The 20,532-nt window shown below is 37.4% G+C and overlaps 1 protein-coding gene across 3 annotated transcripts in view; it reads left to right on the forward strand.

Moving 5' to 3' along the window:
* The first annotated feature begins 1,021 nt into the window (after window positions 1-1,021).
* CD36 (CD36 molecule) overlaps window positions 1,022-20,532 on the forward strand; it is a 30,762-nt gene continuing 11,251 nt past the window's right edge. Inside the window, exons 1-4 of one of the 3 annotated variants that reach the window (XM_061366379.1) lie at window positions 1,022-1,038; window positions 7,635-7,871; window positions 16,635-16,795; window positions 18,913-19,057. In XM_061366379.1, coding sequence (XP_061222363.1) covers window positions 7,752-7,871; window positions 16,635-16,795; window positions 18,913-19,057 — 426 coding nt within the window. In that variant the 5' untranslated portion in view covers window positions 1,022-1,038; window positions 7,635-7,751. Of the gene's footprint in view, window positions 1,039-4,559; window positions 4,714-7,634; window positions 7,872-16,634; window positions 16,796-18,912; window positions 19,058-20,532 lie in introns of those variants that run through there. The other 2 variants (XM_061366377.1, XM_061366378.1) reach the window with 2 other exon arrangements.

A 20,532-nucleotide genomic window follows, 5' to 3' on the forward strand; every position in this document is an offset into this window, starting at 1 on the left:
AAAAATTCCTTTTCTGTCATGCAAGAGTAGCACATTAGCACTTAGAATAAATGATAGTATGACAGTATGAAAAAATTTGTATAGTAAAGTTTCTGTATAATAAAGAAATTTAATTAAAGGTATCTCAACAGATCCATAGGGAAAGGCTATAAAAGTTGAAAAATTCCATGGCAGTCAGTGCATGTCTTTATGTTTTCTTACAACTGCCTGAGAGTTGCTTCATCCCCCAGACCACCAGGCAAGACCCACATGCTCTGTACCTCTGCTGCCAGCTGGAGGGGAAAATCTGCTTTTATGGGTGTTTCCAGCTTCATGGTGCCACTGCTGTCATCTCTGAGATTCCCCCTCAAGAGAGACAGCTTTATCAAGAAGGTCTTTGGCCTGTATTTACTCTCCAGATGTTTTTCTATGTCTCACTTTCTTTTGGTAGAAATATGTATACCTTGCTAGAAGAGACATGGATCCCCTGATATCATCCCAACTACAGATTCTGATTCTTAAAGTGGGGCTAGGTAACTGTCCCAATACATGAGTTTGGTTAAAGATTTCTTCTTGTGGTGGCCTGATGAAAAGCAGGGTTTTTCTTTCTGGCAGTAGGCTCATGGTTTGACTTTAATACCTTTTGAGACTGAACTGAAGTCCCAGGGAAGATCTGCATGTTGCTCTGACCAAGGACATGCCTCCAGGTCTGGAACATGTGAGCTGAAAGAAAATGATGTCAGTTATTTGACTGGGCTTTAATTCTTGAGAAGTCATCAAAAAAGTAACCTGAAATTTACTTCTTCATTAATTAGAAAAATCCCCTGCATATATGTTGCTCTTAATTATCATGCAGACAAAATTACGGTGTAGCTGGTAGGCAAAGGCTAACTTAAGGACTACTCAGTCACTCATCTAAGTCACTGCCATTGGGATGATTCATTATGGTGACTATTTCTCAACTAGGTGTTGCACTAGTGAAGGAGTTCTGAACTACTTCATTATTCTGAGACTTCTGAACCAACATGAAGAGTTTTGCAAGAAGTGAAGTATATCCAGGTAGGGACAAGACTTATTAAATTTCTCTTGACTTTCAAAAGATGTCTGCTTTTAAGATTATTCTCCTCTACCACTGAGGCCTCCTCTCAGTGCCCTCCTTAGTTTTCAGTAAGAAACGTCTCTATCAGTAACAGACTGAGCCAGCCCTTTAAGTAACAGATTTTTATAGCTCTTTGTTGCTTCAGACTTACCCAAAAGCCTAACTTACATTACAGCTTCTGTATTGGGTTCAGTTGACGAAGTTCCTTCCTATGTTCTGACTCTCACGTGAGTGGAAGAATCAAGGTCCATTCCACCCTTGACCCTTTCATGCTTTCTTCGTCTGATTCCTCTACTAAAATAACTTGAAAATACCCTTTAAAAGTGAATTTGAGGTCTGAGGAAGGAAGCAGCTTATGCATGCCACAGTCAGTGAAGAAAAGCTCAGAATCAGGATTTCTAGGAAAAAGGAACTGAAGCAGCTACTGGGTCTTTCATCACCCATTTTTCCCTTACAGTTTGAGAGAGAAGCTCATCACTGGCAGGAGCCAAATATATCACGCTGTTTCCACTGTAGTGCTGCCAAGTTGGCTTGGGCCAATAGTATTTTAGGAGGCTTTCCATATCATCAGGACACACTGAGGATCACAAGGGACAGCACCTTAGGTCCTAACAGTTCACAGAGCTGGGAAAACTACAGCTTGGAGTCTTTAGTGGATATTGAAAGAGTACATAGCAATTTGGAATGAGCCTTTCAAGCTCTTTGGATGATAAATCAGATATTAATACATGTTTTGGAGGATGCTTTTTGGGGGGGGGCTGAAGACCTTTTGACATGAATGTTTGGAATATGCCTCAGGGCATACACTGGAAAGCCTTGAAGGCCAACACATCTGCAGTAAAAGTCTGTGATGAGAGGTGGGCAAAAGAATGCTACACCGTGTCTGCAGTTTTTGGCTATACTTTCCATTAATGTCAGGTGGTTTGAAGTTTTCCTATTGCATTTTCTTCTTGCTTTACACCTTGTTTGCACTTAAGAGAACTTTGCATAGCTGTCCTGGTATTGATGATACAGTGCACCAGTGAGGAGAGGAACTGGAACACCTTTTTAGGAAGTTCATGTAGAATTGTTCTAATATTAACCTTCTGAAAGTTAGATGTCTAATTTAAGTGAGTTGTTTAGATGCTCTGCAGTTAAAGAACAGGCATCAGGACTTCCAAAGAATATGATACATCCTTGCCTAAGATAAGCATTTAAGGTAGATGGTATGACTCATTGATGTGCTCATACTTATCCACTGAGAGGAGAGGAAACCATTTCAGCTTCCTTAGTCCAGATGCCTACTTTTACCTGGATAAGTTATTTTCAACAAATATTTATAATTAACTTTAAATAAAAAAAAATTTATTGCTACAAAACTGAGGCTCCCTTTTCTTACAGGACCTTGAAAATAAGATACTAAAAGCAAAACTGAAACAACTGAAATATCTTTATACTTCCTTCATAAAGGTGAGGTGAGTATTCCTGCCATTTAACTCTGTTCTATTCTATTGGAAAATGAGGTGGTGCAAAATAGTGGTTACAGTAAGATTACCTGAGACAAAGACAGTGAATGTATAATTTAAGAAAAGAAATAGTTCTATGTTATTATTTTTATAATTTATGTGTTATATCTTTCAGTTCTTTATAGGCAGCACTTGAAGATAGGCTGTGATCACTCTCAGGTAGTCTCTAGTGCAACAGAAATAAAGCATTTGTTGAGGCTGATCTGAGTGAATGGTTTATGTGCTGCTTACTCTGTATTGTGTGATATGATGCACAGAAGATTTTCATTTCTATAGGAAATCAAACTACCTTTCTTACACACAGTATTTCAGTCCTTATAAAAGAAGACCTCCTAGTATCTCCACTACATGTGGAGGGGCAGAAGTCTCATCCAGATGCTGGCATATTGCATATTTTCTTACATAGATGATTCACCTTTGTCATTCTTCTCCTGAATTAAATGCCCATGAGTGAATATGAGTCAGAAAGAGCTTATCTGGGGACAGAAGCCACATGTTCTGGGTTTTTGTGGAGTTCCTGCATGCTTTAAATCTTGCACTGCTCAATCAGATACTGCCCCTTTTGTGAAACCTAATAACTGGAGGAACCAGATGACCACTGAGTGGTGGCAACAGGATTTTGGATAGGGAATGTAGAAGCCATATCAGATGATGCTAATAACCCAGATAAATCCTTTATATCAAAATAGGGAGAGTACCCAAAAGATTATAGAAAATCATGTTATGAGTGATGAGAACATTAACCTCAACTTCTGTCCAAGAGTTTGGCATTTACTTAACAACCAGAAGGTTATTTTTGTTTTGTTTTGGTTTGTTTTTTTAAGGTTAGTTTCCTCTGACAAATTCAGAGTGTACAAAGGTACAGACAGTTTCCTGGGGTTTTCCAATTTGCTTGTTAACCTCAGCTAACATCTGCTAACATCTCTGCACCTGACAAGAGATTAATGTCAAGATTAATTCTTACACGTTTCATAACAGGCAGGTAAAGAAGAACTCTGTGAGTGCCATGACTATAAAAACATGGGAATTAAAATCATGCTACCAAAGCTTAACTTTCAAACAGGGCAATATAAAAAAAACAGAATAGTAAACTATCAGTGAAAGCATACAGTAAATGCTAAACATATAAACTATTCAGTGCTATACCCTGGAAGTCTGGATGTAAAACTTTTCTTTGGGAATTTTTTCTCTCTTATGGTAAAATAAGCCAAATATCAACCATGTCCTCTTGCTGCTGCCAGAAGAATCTTTTAAAACAATCTATTCATTTAATTCACAGGAGATGGGGAGTTATTTAAAAGTTATTTGTGAGAAAGCTTGCCAAACTGGTTATTGTTAATTATTAGTAGACCCTGTGCTTGGGAGACACTTTGGTCTACACAAATGTCAGTGAAAATAATAACATTTTTAGATACATTAAGAAAACAAAGCTTCTGGGATCTTCATTGAACTTGCAGTAAAAGAGGAAGAGCTTTAGCACTTGCTGAGGAAATGTAATCCAACCTGTGAAAAAAAAATCCCTTCAAAAATATTCTAACATTTCCTGATTTTTGTTGCTTGAAATTATACTCTAACAATGATTGAGATGCAAAGATGTTTAGCCTTTATTTTGACAGAGAATGACTGAAGTAGTAAAGCTTTATTAATACAGCAGAGCATGCTATATAGCAAAAAATATTTGCAAATATTCTGTATCTTAAAGAAGCTGTCAGGAACTGGTTTGTCATAACTTGCTAATATAAGCAATTTTAAACCAAATGGCTATTAGAGAAGAAGTGACTGGGAATCAAATAAGTAAGTTACCCTTTTGTCTCCTTGACCTTTGACTCACTTGGATCAAAATTTGACAAAGATTGCAGCTGCTAAGTATATTACCACGAGATGTAGGTAGTGGCTTTTAGTCAGACTGCAAAAATAACCCCCCCTCCCAAACACCAATACAACTTAACTTCTTCTGGCAGAAAGATAAAGAGGGAAATGACATCTCTTGGAATATATAAACACTCCCTCGGAGTATAGAGGCTATGTGCTTGGTGTGGAGATTTAGCTGCTTGTCTACTCGTAACTTGATGCAAGTCATGTGTTAAGTGCTTGTATGCTCAGCTGAAAAGTCAGTTGCCCTTATTCAAGGTGAGTCATATAATACATTGTTTAAAAATCAGAGGGTTTTCCTCAGAAATACTTTTAAAATCATTTTGTGGAAAACTCTTGAAAACATTTATTTGCAATTAACAAGAAAAAAGTGCAGGATTTTGCAAAGCTGTTTCCAAGGAACAGTGAAATTTTACGTTTGTTAATAAACGGCTTCGTTACTGTTAGCAGTGGTATTTTATGTTCAGTATTGCTGGCTTTCCCAGTTCATTCTGTCTTTTGTTATTTAATATTCTTGAACCTACATTTCTGAAGTCATGTGAGTTTATAAGAAATGCATCCTCTTAAAGTTCTATTTGTAGCATTTACTACTGCAGATGAAAAGGACAAAACTATAATTTCAACATAGGTCAAATTAGTTTTGGGGTTGGTGATTTTCATGCTTTTAAAAGGAGAAAAAACATCTTCCCTGCAAATTTATCTGTCAGTAATTTCAGGATTTTTAATCTCACCATTTGACCTTGGAGAAACTGGAATTATGTTTAAATAAGCACCATGGGTTTGGGTTGAACCTCTTAATAAGAATTTTCAAACCCCGTTTTAATTTTCACTAAACACACTCGTGTTCTCCATATAGCTTGTCTCTTTTGGGATAATAAGTCTGATTCTCTGCAAGATTGAAGGAATGCCATGTCAAGCAATGTTTAAAAAAATACTGTTAGAGATGGAGAAATCATTAAGAAAATAAAGATGATGCTGTTTTATTTTTATCAAGTCTTGCTTTAAACTTACATGTACAGAAGTATAAGTTATGTAGGGAACAAAAAGTTTAATACATTTTGCATTTTTTCTCCTATTCAGTTTATAAATTGTCTTTTCAGAGATTTGAATGGACCATTCCCATTGTCAATATTCTCTTAAGTACATTTAAAACAATATTAAAAGTACATACCAAACACTTTAGAATAGGGTGAACATTCATATTAATCCTGTTGTCAAATCTAAGTTTAAATGATACCATAGTCTCATAGATAATATCTAATTTTAGTATGGAACTTTCTGTTCAGCTCAAGGTAAATAATGTCCACTTGAATTCCCAGACACAACTGCATTCTTATTGGAAATTCCTACTTTCATCTTCATATTTTACATTCAGTTGTAATAAATGAGAATAGCTTGACTTCCATGTGAAATTGAGCGTTATGTTGTGAGTGCTCTTCACTCCAGTTGTGTAACTGACAACTTGAATTGCATAAACGGAGATATGTCTAGACTGCTATTGCATTGTGTTTGATGGGAGAAGGGTGAATATATTACAGTTTGCAAAACCTTGGAATAGACACAAGTTATTAGCAGCCAGTTGCTTTCTAGCTGCTTATTGCTAGTGCTCATGAGAGATACCTAGTCTGACTAAGACAAAATTAATCCATTGGAACAGCTTGTAGAAACTTAGATGGAAATGTATTTTGACGGAAGGTGCATTTCTGTTGAATTTGAAAAGCTTCAGTTTTTAAGCCAAAAAAAGTATATATATACATATATATATTTAAAAGAACTCTTTAAACATTATGAAAGAAATAATTTCAATTATAAATTTTCAAATGTGTATTTCCATGTTTCAAAAAAATAATTCTGTTAGAATAGATAATATTTGGGAAGAAGATCAACTTGAAATATTTAATTTTCAGAATTTGATTATGTTGAGAACTGCTTCTCCTGAGATTTCTTACAATGTGTAACAGCAATCAGATTTTTAAATCCCCACACCACCTAACCAATGAGAACTCAAAAGTTTTTCAGGTCTAATATATTTCTAACTTGAGTTTACTTTGAAGCTTGCCATTAGCTGCATTACACATTCATCCACTACGTCAAAGAATCTTTAATAAATTGGTGTTCTATTGCTGTTTTGCATAAAGGCACATGGTAACAGCTGGTGGAGAGATAAGCAACTAAGTGAACCTGCAGTTACATTAGGTGTACCTCCACGTGGATGGGCTGGTTGACTTTAATAGGAGGGGTATTTTTCAAAGCTTGCAAGTAATATTTTGAGCACTTTGCTTGCAAGTATCTAAGCAGAAATTATTAAAATACCAAGTGAGCTTAAATATACAGAAATAGTCCTTGTTAATGGCAAGGGAGACATAAACTGCTGTCAGTGCAAGAGCAGGAAAAAAGTGGGTTTCCAAAGCAGACAAAGGAGTAGTCTGGGCTCAGGTTTAGACATGATTTGGCTTTGGTGGGACATTGGAGGACACATCATCAGCCTGCTTACCAAGGCAATTGGGATTAGTGAAACCAAGTGATGGCAAGAATGTAGGTCTAAAAGGAAGATCCAGTTATGCTTTTGCATGAAGTTGCTGAAACAAAGCCCTATCCCTTCAATATTGGGCTGTGGAGTGACAGATTTAGAAAAACAGACTTCTCCTACGTGCCTCTCATTACAGGCTGACATGCCGAACAGGGTGCTGATGGACCTTGAGGGCTTCCTTATTGCCTTAATGCAGAAACAGCCTCGGTAGTTCACACTGGTAGTGTGAACTCATGGGTTTTCCTGAAGCTGGATCCATGGGCATTGCAGGATTTGATAAAAGCAGAGGGCTACAGCCTCTTCCTTTGGCACAGAAAGATTTTAGAGATGGTGCTTGTGTCAGGAAAAGTGTCAGCAGAATAATAATCACGTCAGTGCCTAATGCAACAGAGCCCCCCCCCAAGCCTAATAAAAGTCTAACAAAAGAACCTACCAGTCTTTTAGAGAGAACTGGACTGAAAAATAAAAGATAATGTTATGGAACAAGTGGCTAACTTGCCAAAATTGCTTACAAATTTATTATTTTTTCTTTTTGGCACTGGCTGCCACCGGCTGGTTTTGAAATGTTATCTTCCTACCTGCTTCACCTCATGCCCTTTGCACTTTGAGCTTTGGAATGTGATTTTTGTTCACTCTCTCCTTACATTAGCAGCTTCTCTCAGGAAGACCAGTGAGTCTACTGGGACCAAGAAGTGAGAAAAACACCATCAAGTCTTACAGCAAGATATTTGTACATTGTCTGCCTGCAATCTGACAAAGAAGAGGAATGGGCTGTAACAGAAACTGTGGGCTCCTCACTGGGGCTATCTTCGGCGCTGTGTTGGCTATCTTTGGAGGAGTTCTGATACCAGTTGGAGATAACCTCATAGGCAAAGCAATAAAAAAGGTACATATTTTTCTTTTTTTCTTTTTACATTTTTTTTCAGCATGCATGGTTTTTGGATACTGAAAGGTCATTATTTTTAAAACTTTTGTTCCGCTTCTGCTTTTTTCTCTATTTTCTTTATTAAACCCAGTTTTTGCAACATGTGCAATCTAAACTTCCCTGAGAAAAGATGCTTTAGCAATGTTTTTTAAATATATTCATTATATTGCCATGTTTACTTCCTTGTTCTATTTCATTCTTCACATGAGAAGTCAAAATATTGTTTTCAAGAAGTGTTTTCAGTAATGTAATTTTGAATTAAGCATTTTTTGTATTTATTTTAATTATGATTGTTTGTAGTTTCTTTATTTTTCTGTCATGATGATCCACTTCTTTATTTTTGTGCATTTTTGTTTTATTTTCGTACTTACTCCATACAATTATATTTACATACTTCACAAACTTCTGATGCAGAATCTAATCTTACACTTAAATACATTCAGCTCACATTCTGTGATGAGATGTTCCAGGTCAATGTGCTCCACAAAACTGCAGGATCTGATCATATAAATCTGCTTGATTCAAGGAATGTGAAGAATAGATGATGTAGAGTGTTTTAGCCGTTGTTTTGGTTTTCTTTTTTTTTCTGTTTTTTAGATCATAGAATCACAGAATCATAGAATAGTTAGGGTTGGAAAGGACCTCAAGATCATGAAGTTTCAACCCCCTTGCCATGGCCAGGGGCTCCTTACACTAAACCATGTCACCCAAGGCCTCATCCAACCTGGCCTTGAACACTGCCAGGGATGGAGCATTCACAACCTCCCTGGGCAACCCATTCCAGTGCCTCACCACCCTTACAGGAAAGAATTTCCTCCTTCTATCCAATCTAAACTTCCCCTGTTTAAGTCTGAAGCCATTACCTCTTGTCCTATCACTACAGTCCCTAATGAAGAGTCCCTCCTCAGCATCCCTTCAGGCCTTCAGATACTGAAAGGCTGCTATGAGGTCTCCACACAGCTTCATCTTCTCCAGGCTGAACAGCCCCAACTTTCTCAGCCGATCTTCATATGGGAGGTGCTTCAGTCCCCTGATCATCCTCGTGGCTCTCCTCTGGACTTCTTCCAACAGTTCCATGTCCTTTTTATGTTGAGGACACCAGAACTGCACACAATACTCCAAGTGAGGTCTCACGAGAGAAGAGCATAGGGGCAGGATCACCTCCTTCGATGATTTTATATCTTTAAAATCTAGTTTTGTCTTTAAAATAAAATAAAAACTTAATTTGTTAAATCTCTGGTGGGAAAGGTGTATAACTGAGGGTCTATGTCATGTAGCAGTATTGAATGAAAGACCATGTCCACCATGGAGACATAGAGTCATGGAGTCTCTGTGGGGTCACTGCAGCGAAGATGGGGTCTCCTAAGGATTAAAAAATAGAAACTTTAAGGTCTTTGGCTGAAAGTTAGTCCTCCTAATGATCTGCTGTGACACTGAAGACAAACTGGAGATCTCAGACATACTTATTCTAAGAGACTTCTGGAATACTGTCATTAACAGCTTTGGAAGCCAGTTGAGGAGGTAGATACATGAATTGTCAGGAGATGTGAAGAGTGTCAAGGCCCTGCCAAGATTCTGGTACCACTTTTTAAAAAAAAACTTAAAAAAAATCCCAAAGGGTTCTATATAACATTGAAAATTTGTCAGTGAATCCAATGAAAACCTACTTTTTTTAGGAAATTTTCAAATTTATAGAGAACAGTAAAGTATTTCTCACTAGAGTGTCTCACCCACCTTGTAACACTTTACAGAGTCATATTCTCTGTCTTTGTAAATTTTTTCAGTTGACTGACATATTGCGGAAATAAGTTTTTCTTGAAGCACAGAATTTAACAATGTGTATCTCCTTACAATAAATATTTGCTTTGAATTTATCCAGTGTTGTCTTATGCCATTAAATATTTCCAAAACAAATTACGCATATTAGTGATGTTATGGGTTCATCTGCTTATAATAATGAACCAGTTATACAGCATAGTTTGCAAGTGTCTACATATTAAATTACACCTGCCTGAGTTCTTAGTGGTAAAATATTATATGGAGCAATTTTTTTTCTTCAACCTCTTTATAATTTTCTACATTGTGATCTTGCTTCACATGCTTGTGCCTATTTCAAGGCAGCTTGTTTAATGTATATAAAAGGAAATGTTGAACCAATATTTGCATAAAACATGTAAGAGTAAATTTGTAGGGACTTTATTTATTTAAGTGAACAGATGTTGTTGTTTTTTTCTAAGGACAAGTCTAGGTTATTTTCTTTCTGTTTAGCATGCTGACTAGTGAGACCATGAGACTCTTTAGACAACTCCTTTTCAGAAAATATATGCCAAGGTACAGCAGCTGAAATATGTGATCATCTCAGCAGATGCTCAAGAGGGATTTCAATCTAACTAATTCTGATTTCCTTGTGTTGATGAAACAGCTAGCAAGAAAAACAAATATTTGTTATTCAAGTTATGACAAATGTAGAGCTGACTGTAAAGGAAACAGGTCAGCTGAGCAGAGCGTACTGAAAATATATGTTTTTCTGAGATCTTTTGCCTTTGAAAATGTTATTTTTTAAACAAATTTTTGTTAGAAATAGATCAGTTCCAATGACTATTTTATTTGGAATTTCTTAAGAATAGAGGTTCTAGGACAGGAAAAAAATAATGAACAAGATGTTCTCTTAGATATGGCCTGTAAGCAATTTTATTTCTATTTGGATTTATATGAGGCAAAGCCTGAGCTTAGGTCCTCACCCACTGAGTGAAAACAAATATCAAAATGAGTACTTTTAATAAAAGGGAGAATTTTTTCAGGTATCACCATTGTAAGCAAAATTATGCTTTGAAATCTGCACAGTCCAAAGCTTGAAAAAGACCCCTAATTGTTCCTCTGTCTATCCTACTTCAGTGCAAATCCCAGTTCTTTGCACAAGTTGGCAGCAGTGCAGTAAGACCCAATCTCTATTTCTAGGGGAAATGAATGTTGGTGCAAAACCTTATTGCTGGTTTAGAGAAAGAAATGTTGATTTTTTTTTCTCCTGAATAGTTTTAAGACACTTCATATTATAATTAGTCAAATTGTCATAAATTAACTTGTTACCAAGATTTGTTCAAATTGCATTACAATCAATTTACTTGCCATCTGAACTTCTTAGCATCTGCCAATAAATAGGGACAACTTTAATTCCAAAAATCAATGCCATCAATAGTTCTTACCATTCTTGTTCTGCTAGCAGTGGGAAGCCTGAGTATGTTTCTCTTAAGAGCACATCTTTGCAGCTTATCAGACTCTACCACAGTCATTTCATCTTTACTGCAGTCATTAGGAGATTAGGCTGAATAAACACTGCAGGACATGTTTTCTGAGAAGGCTGTATACTGTTGTTGCACCAAAGAGAAAGCAACTGCAAGTTCATAGACAATCTCAGGTCCCTTTACAAATTTGACAAAGACTCTCGGGGTATAGGTTGTTATTTCTTAGAAGGCAGGTACTGTTCACTACTCACAAACAATTGATGGTTAGACAACTCAAAGTCCATGTAGAATGGAGCATGTCATTTCCTCATGTGTTCCACTTTAACAGATGTGTGCTTTATCACAAAAAGCATTGCTATGTTTTCTAACCTCAGATCTGTTTTGTAGATAAGCTTTTTCCAGGCCTGCCTCCAGTATGGGGTAGGGTTTTAAAGAAAGACAATGTTGTATGTATTTTCTGAACATTTTAGAGGCTTTTTAAAGAAATGGTCACTTGAAGACCGCACTCAAAATGACACCACCACCAGCAGCATCTTGGCAGGGATCCACTGAACAAGATTAGTGCTAAGCTATTTCAGCACTGTTACTATTTAGGGAAAGGAGGCTTCCCCCTTAAGAGGTGCCTCTGATTTCAGTACCAAAGGGCTTAGTTTCCTAGACTGAATTTACCCAGAGTATAAAGGTGCCTTTCCGTAAGGTTTTAGGGGAGCTGAAAACTGTCCTAGGCACAGTCAGGAGTGAAACATGAAATATTGTTTTGAGGCTATGAGGATGAATATTGTTTTGAGGCTATGAGGATGCTCTTCTTTAGCCAAGTCCACACATTTCGGTTGCACGTTATCATGTCTATTATCATTATTATTAGACATCATCATTTTTAACAACTAAAAAATCAAAAAGAAAGTGGAATAAAAAAAAAATCAAAAAATCTTGCATCTGATATTGTGGAAAGGAAAAATTTTGAGATGGTTCAATTACTGTTTTTTTTTTTTCACTTTTCTCTCCCTTAAAAGAATACCATTTATTTAGGCAAAATTCCCATCATTTCAGTTATGATAAAACTTTTTTTTTTTTTTTTAGCTCATCAGGTTGTTTTGAGGGATTTTTTTTTTGTAGTGTCCCCCCCCTCCCAGTTTATTTGCCAAAAAACTCTTTATCTCCACTTCTCTATTAACTTTTACTTTCTACTGAGCCCCTGAGCTCAGGAGATTAACAGAAGCCACAAAATGGTACTTAATGTACTGAATTCCTGATGAATTGATGGCACAGGATTGCATATGATTTGTCACCTTACCTCAGTGCTGAACTCTTCCTGTAGTGTTCTCAGGGTTAGTCTGTTTTATTTTTAGAAATAAGGCTGTCAGTTTTAGCAATCGTCATGTTTATGCATCTGTCTGTCTATATATGTTATCTATGATTGTCCAGATTATATCTACTCAGCTGCTGGAGGCATAGAAAACACTTCTAATTTAAAATAGTGCTTATGACATTCACATGCAACTTATTTATCTAAATTAATGAAGCTAAAATAACTGCTGGCTCTCAGCAGAACATAAATGATCTATGTGATCACATGTATTCTATCATTACCAATGATAAACTAGATTGGCTTCCATAATTTTTTATTGTAAAGGACTGAAAGAGGACTAAAAGTTTTGGTCCAACAAAGCTGGAATAGAAAAGCTAATACTAAGCTTATAATCATTACTTTAAAAGTAATAAATGGCTATTCACACTTTCAGCTGCAAAATTTTATTTGCTTTCCTGGAACTTAATTTATCCAGTTTTAGAGAGTTGCATCAGTTGTTTCCTCCAGCTTATGTAAGCAACACAACATATACAACACAGAAATAAACTAGTAACAATTTTATTGCCTCCTAAGCTACTCATGGCACCTCCCAATTCCCAGAAAATGGCATCTTTTGTCCATGTGGTCAGATTTTTTGTTGAGACAGCAACTTTGTTCTACATTTTGCATTTCTTCATCAGCAGTCATGCTGGCTGAATTCAGCACAAAGCAGCAAAATACAGCAAGCTTCAACTGATGACTGCTTGGCATTGTTTGAATTTATGTATTGCCAGCTGAACCAGCACAAATGGGAGAAAAAATTTGTCAGAAAACAAAGGGGTTAAAGTTCCTATTGATTTCACTTTGTGTTGCGCAGTTAGATCATGAAATGGACTTGGCTGTGTAGCCAATTAGATACTGTATAGCTACAGTTGCTAACAATAGTTAACTATTGCATAAGGTATTAGAGCTGATGACTAGGGAGTTGAGAAGTGTTTTCTATTATCAATTGCAGATTAGTAGTTTTCCAAATTGCTCCACCTTTCATAGTATTGCAAAGCATGGCAGTGTCACTAGGGGAGTATACAAGTGACCAGCCACAGACAGGGTAATGTTTAGGGCTGACCTCACTGGTGATCAGCCAAAACTCAAGGGCTTGCTGGTGTGGTGGATATTAGTTTTATCAAATGAAGACATGGATAATGACATAGCTCTACATTTTCTTCTGCTTTAACCCACAGTTTGCACTCTTGAACCATATAACAGAAACGTACACACCTCCTTTGTGGGAGAAATGTTACTAACAGTAATGGCTGGATGCCACTGAAAACAATGGTCTTGCTCTATTGTCCCGCTGCTTCCCTTATTTTAACTCGTGTTCTCATCTGATCTTTCCCCCTACACAGACCATTGAGCCAAGTTTCCCACTGGTAGAAAGGTAACCCAGAAAAAAACACAAAGAAATAAAAAAAAAACCCCAAACACCAGAGGCAAATAGTAAAATAATCTTTCCCCAGTAAAGCAGGCAGAAACAGCTCCCCAGGGAATGAGAGCTGGCACAAGGGAATGGGGAGGCACATGAATCAGCTACTGGAGGCTGTGGAAGCCAGCTTGCACCTTTGACTGCAGCACTATCAGTCTGTATCAGCTGTCCCATTGAAGCATCCCCCCAGATTGTCCATGGTGGCATTAGCACATAGTAAATGGTGAGCTGTAAGCCACACAGTAACTCTTTGTGACCTGCCTGTCCCATGTACTCAGGTCCCAGGGGTCTCTTCATACAGTGCCCAAAGTAATTTTTCTGTTGGCATTTCCTAAGGGTATAATATTGATATAGTAGTTATTCTTGAATGAAAAATAAAGGAGAGCCACAACACCTCTTTATTTTAAATTGATAAGAAAGTATGTATTATAGTGAAGTGCAGCAAGGGGAGTACAGAAAGTACATAAAAAGGCTTGTCACGTAGCCTGTAGTTTCAGCTTAGATGGAAAGATGTCCTCTTTGTACTAAAGAGCCAGCATAAAGTGATGCACACTCTTGGTTTTCCCTGCAATAGCATAAAGAAGATTACAGCAAAGATCCACCCTTTGAAAAAAAAAATAATTTGCATGTGAGGAAGCATCTCCTTATATCCTTCCAAGTCAACATAAATTTGTAGGATGTCATCACTGTAGAATAAACATTTTTCAAAGTGCCCAGAATGCCTAGAGCTGGAGGCAGGTTGGGGAGTATTTCTGTGTCTATACAGGACGGAAAGAGAGGTCTTATTGCTCAGGCACCCTGAGCAAACTCTGCAGTGGAAGAGAAGCTAACATATAATTCTGTGCTATTATAATCCTTAGCAAAGGATTATGAGGGTAAGGAGGAACGAAAGGAGGGGGAAACTTCTTTTAAGAATAAAGTAACAGGACTTTAAAATCTATTGCTACAAGGTTGACAGTTCTCTATTCACCTCTATGCCTGTGTGCTGTTGACCTCTAGAGAGTTTAGTTTGAACTTTTGAATGTATTGCTGCCAGGAATCCTTAACCATTTCCCTAATCCAGTTACAGAGAGGCAGGATGTCAAATCCTGTTCCCTCTTCCCATCTCATGACCCTGAGGAGTATGGATCACAGGCAGACTCTGAGCAGACCGAGTCCAGCCTTTCTTTTTATCACTCTGCTTCTCCCAGATCCTTAGAGCAGTTCTCTGTGGAAACTGAAAAGGTGATTTCAGAGTCGTGTAAGCTATTCTCTCTTCATCAAGGACATGGTCTGCCCTGTGCTGGATCAGAGCTGTGATAGTCTTTGACCTCCGAAGGTTTGCAAAACAAGGCTGAAGAGAACTTCAGGTGTCTGCTCTGAGCACAAGACCTCAAGTTGATAACGTGTTTCTGCTGCAAGATTTCCTTCCCCTCTCATACAATTGTGCATTAATTATAGGAGTTATTCAGACAGCACGCCCAGTTCTTTACACCATAAGCAAGGCATTTGCAACCGCACCATACAAACAGCTTTCCACAGACAAAGCCCTGACTATGTGATGAGTTCTCCAAAACATGGTATTTGTTTCCAACTGCAGTGGTTCTTAATTGGTAAGAACCTGTATTTGTGATGGTGCCTGCTAAGTAAACTCTAGAGGCAGCCTTAGAAAGAATATCTAGCAAGCTGCAATATAAAATGTCTTTCCTTGTTCTCTGGAGGGATTCCAGCCTTTTAATTCATGGGACTTTGTGAGCTCTGCAAATTAACTAATCAATATTGAACCACTCTAATAAAAGATCATTTAGTGTTAGAGCCAGGCAGCCTAGATTTTTCTTCTTACTGAAAAAACTTTGAATTTTTACCATTAAGGAGAAACACTACATTATCCCAGGGTTTTGGGAAAATCATATAGAAAGAATCCTGAGGTACACCAGGGAAAGCAGGCATTCCCCTGACAATACAGGAAACATCTCTCTAAACTCTCCTTCTCAACAGTCCTAAGGACTGAATAGACATTTAACATAGAGCTGAGTGCCACAGACATAAATCTGCTGGCTATTCTAAAGTGTTTCTTGATATCCTGTTTATGTCCTGAGCCATATTTTAACCTCATTCCCTAGAACTGTGAAACTTTTCTAACAAAACTTTATCAGAACTAGAAAGATTGCTTAGAAAGTCTCAGTTTTAGTGACAAAAGATTTCTGACAAAAACCAATCCTGCAAAAACACTATTTGTTTTCTCTGGGTGCAAAATTATTTTAATAAGTAATGACTGAGTAATGCTTAGAGATAACTCTCTTTTCTTCCCTTGGACTATTTCCAAATATATGAGAAGTAGTTTATGGATTCTAAAAGCTGCTGGGTATCATTCAGTCATTCTATTTTTATATTCTATTTAATAATTTTCTTACGAATCGTCAGTGGATTTGTCAAGTATTTAGGAACTTGGGCAATGCCCAACCACAGCAGTAGGAGAGTTTTCTATAGGCTAGACTAACAAACATACCAACTTTGTGGTTACTTATTTTAGGGGGCCTTGGTTTTGCTCTCACTCAGCAGGAATGTCAGGCTGCATTCAAATGTTGGCCAGAAACGTGTGCTGTATGCCTCACATCAATGATAGCTTTTTTCCTGTTTGCTTGTGAATCTTCTACGATCATCTGGAAAGTAAATGCAGCTTGTTAATCACTTTTTGTGGTTAATTTTAGCTTTTACTTTTGTTCTTCTAGGAAGCTGTCATTGCCAATGGTACCATTGCTTTTCAAAATTGGCTTGTGCCAGGAAGTTCAGTTTACAGGCAATTCTGGATTTTCCATGTACTAAATCCTTCAGAGGTATTAGAGACCGGAGCACGTCCAAAACTTGAACAAAGAGGACCTTACACATACAGGTAAGCAAAGGCCCCTGAATGTGTGACATGTCATATCACAAGTTTTACTCAAGTCAGATAAAGTTCTGCTGAGTTACAATTTATTTTTGAAATTCCAGCATTGCATTTTAGTCAGACTTGACAAAAATGCGTAAACTGCAGCTCCACACAGCAATCACAAACACTTTCTGCACAGAGCCTTGCACTGGGACAATGCGTATATATGTAAGTGATTAGGTGTGAAGTTGTTTGCTCTTGTAAAAAACTATTACTCCTTATCAAAATGTTTAGCACAACAAGACAATGTTGTATTTGTTGCTTTTCAGTTTTTGCCAAACTTTTACATAGAAGAAAATATGTTAAATTCCCTAAACCCGAGATTATCTTGCCACCCATATATCACTCATATTTATTTTACATAATGTGTTTTGCTTACTTGCTCCTTTATGACTTAGTTTTAAACTATAGCTTTTACTTTTTTATATTTTCCTCTGAAAATTATTCTTTTTTTTTTCTGAATGTACTAGCTAGGGCCTAGAGGCAGCAGTCCGTCCCCATTCAGGGAAGCTTTTAATAAGCTCCTTCAATTTTGAATGTGATATGGGCATAGGACTAGTTGATGCTTCCTGAGTCATTAATCCCAATATCTAGCTGTCGCTAGGACCCTTGCTATGAGATTGCTTTCCTAAAACAAAAGGATATTTCTTTCTTGATATCTTTGGGGTTGTATGTTACATTTGCAAGATGGTTGTGCATTGCACAGTCTACTGATGAGTTGCTTTGCTGACTAAAAGATTATTTATTTCTCATTGGAAATAGAGAACTCTTGGCTCAGAAAGTACCTGGGAAGACATTGGAAATAGGTACACAGGAATCATGAAACTAACCAGTTAAGAAATACTTATGAAGGTTAATTCCCAACAAACAGAAATGTTTTACTCTGGTGGTGGTGATGGTGCCTTTAGTATCAGGGACAGATCTCTGCCAGAAGCTTAGAGAAGACTATGTAAGAAATGATAGCTACAGCTCTTCTCACTATTGCAGTATTTCTTACCTGGGATATTGGATCTACCTGAATAGCTGTAACAGTCTCTCTCTCAATATCCCCTTAAATACATTGAACAACTGGCTTTGATAATCCAACTGTCTTGTGATTCTGCTGGGAAATCTTGGTTTAGATTTTTTTGTTTCCAGTTAGAAGTAACATCAGTTGGGAAAAAGAAAAAAGATCTCCCAATATTCAGGTAGATACTCTACACATTAGGCTATTAATCAAAATGACATGCACACAAACCAATCTTGAGAAGCCAGGATCCAGCTGCTTTTGGGGTGAGGTGATGCATTGGCTACATCTGCACCATGGTGAAGCAATTCTCTGAACATTTTGGTCCACGCGTACCCAGGCTGGAAGATCTGATTAAGTACCCTTAAAATCCCACTGCATAGACCAAGTCCTGTGATGCCTCCTGGATGCTGCCCCCACAGAAGGGTCAGCAGGAGGATGGGGGTTTATAGAGCTGAGATAAAGCTAGAACTGCAGTAGAGGTTTGTACCTTAGAGATCTGCTGACAGGGCTTGATTGAGAGGCTTATGAGAATCTCAGTGGAGCTGAAAGGCTGCTTATAAATCTCCACATGCATATGAAATGTTATCAAAGTGACTCCTATTATGGATTTAACCTGTAACCTGCTTCGTTGCAACACAAGCCTATCAGATCAATTCTTAAAAGTGCTTATCAGCTGTTTTGAGTCACTCCCTTCTAATTACATGCAACCACGAGAAAGCTTAGAAAAAAACAGGACAAAAGCAATTAACTTAAAGCAAAATATAAAAAGATACAAGGCCCATTTATTGAAATGAAAATAAAAAGGAAATATTTATTTCCATTTTAGTATCAAGAAAGAAAAGGTCCATTAGGCAGTAAGGAAATATTTCCAAAGTAATATTTTTTACAGAAAATAGGATTTTTACACATATTCATATGAAGAGTTTAGAATTCTTTCAATAGTTATAAACTATTTAGCATTCATCAACAAAAATGCTCATTAATGTTTCAAAAAATCTTCAGTCAGGCATGGCTGTATTGTCTCAAAAATCAAATATTAAAACCATTCTATGTTTTAATTTTGTCTTTCAAGGGTGCGATATTTACCCAAAGAAAATATCACAGAAAACTCTGATGGCACAATATCCTACATGTTGCCCAATATTGCTCGTTTTGAACCTGATATGTCTGTTGGGACAGAAAATGATACCATCACCTGCCTCAACCTTGCTGTTGTTGTAAGTAAAGAAACAACCATAATGTCCACATTCAAATGTTGATAGACTGGAGGAAATGGAGAAGTTAGCATTAGTAACACTGAAACTGCCACTGGATAGATGGGAACTCAGGTTACATGAATGTCAGCTACACTGAAGATATACTGCATATAGTTTAAGGATTCCTTATACTCCCAGGGCAATCTCATCAGTAAATGAAAATGAACTTGTTAATAAAAGCTTTTGGATGGAATATATCAAAAAGCATCCTTCTAGCAATTTTTAGTGTGGGAACAAATCTAGAGTTTGTGAGTGGATTATCTCTCTTTTGAGATAAAGCATGAACAGTACAAGGCAGATTTCCCATATTCTTCCATAATATCCTCACTCCTGCTTTGCAGGGGAGGCCGTAATACTGCACTCTGTGTATTGCATGGCCTCACCAGTGCAGCTGCTTGCCTCCCATGGTGCCCCTCAGCACCACTGCAATGGCATCCCCTGAGCCCAACTTAGTCCTTCAAAGAAAGACACAGGAGTACCCACCTAGAGCAGTGCTAGCGTCTTTTCAGTCCAGATGTTCCTGTGTCATCACAGGCTGAGACTGTTTTACACTTGACTATTGCTTGCAGTTTTCATGTTCATAATCAGCCCTGGTTGTGCTGTCTGATTGTCTTGCACTAACTCTGGGGTGTCTGATTGCTCAGGATTACTGTGAGAGGGTGACTGAGAGGGGGAGAGTAAAGAGGTGCTTGGTGTAAACCAAAATAGATTTATACCAACAATCACAGAATCATATAAAAGCCCATGTTAGAAGAGACCTTAAAAGATCATCTGATCCAACCTGTTCTGAGAAAGGGAGTCTATATTGAATTTTCTAGCACCCTGCCCAATTGCACCTTGAAAACCTCTAGTGATGGGGACTCTATGACATTGCAGTGATTTACTGTCCTCACTGTTAAAAAAAATATATTTCTTCTATCAAGATGAAACTTTTCCATGTGGATGAAAAGGGTAGGAAGTGAGAACAAAAGAGACTCTTCTACTGTTATCCTCACAGCACTACGTGTGAAAAGGTGGCCCACTAATTGGCCTATGCTGAGAGAATTTACTCTAAAAGAACCAGTAAAAAATCAGTTTAAACAGATCTACTTATCAAAACTATTTTGATACAGGCCAACATAGTTCATTCTGTTTGCTTTCCACACACTGCTCAGTGTGTTTACGGGCTTGACTTTGTGTTTATACCTCTGGGAATGTTCGTTACAATTACTGCTGGTAAACCTACAATATTCTCCATTGAATTAGGAAAAGTTATCTATTATTTAGAATTAAAGCTGTTCAGAAGAGATGTGTTTGTTGCAAATGTGTGTTCTTTCTAAGCAGAGAAATAATGGAGATGCAGCACTTGGTCAGTTGTATGTAGGGTACAGTTGCACTGCTGTTAGCTTAGCAGCAAATCTAAACAACTTATCTAAGCCAATAACTAACAAGTCTTG

This window comes from Neopsephotus bourkii, unplaced genomic scaffold, assembly GCF_033783945.1.
Source record: "Neopsephotus bourkii isolate Nb327-2 ecotype Australia unplaced genomic scaffold, CSIRO-AGI_Nbou_v1 NB_1328, whole genome shotgun sequence".
NCBI lineage: Eukaryota > Metazoa > Chordata > Aves > Psittaciformes > Psittacidae > Neopsephotus > Neopsephotus bourkii.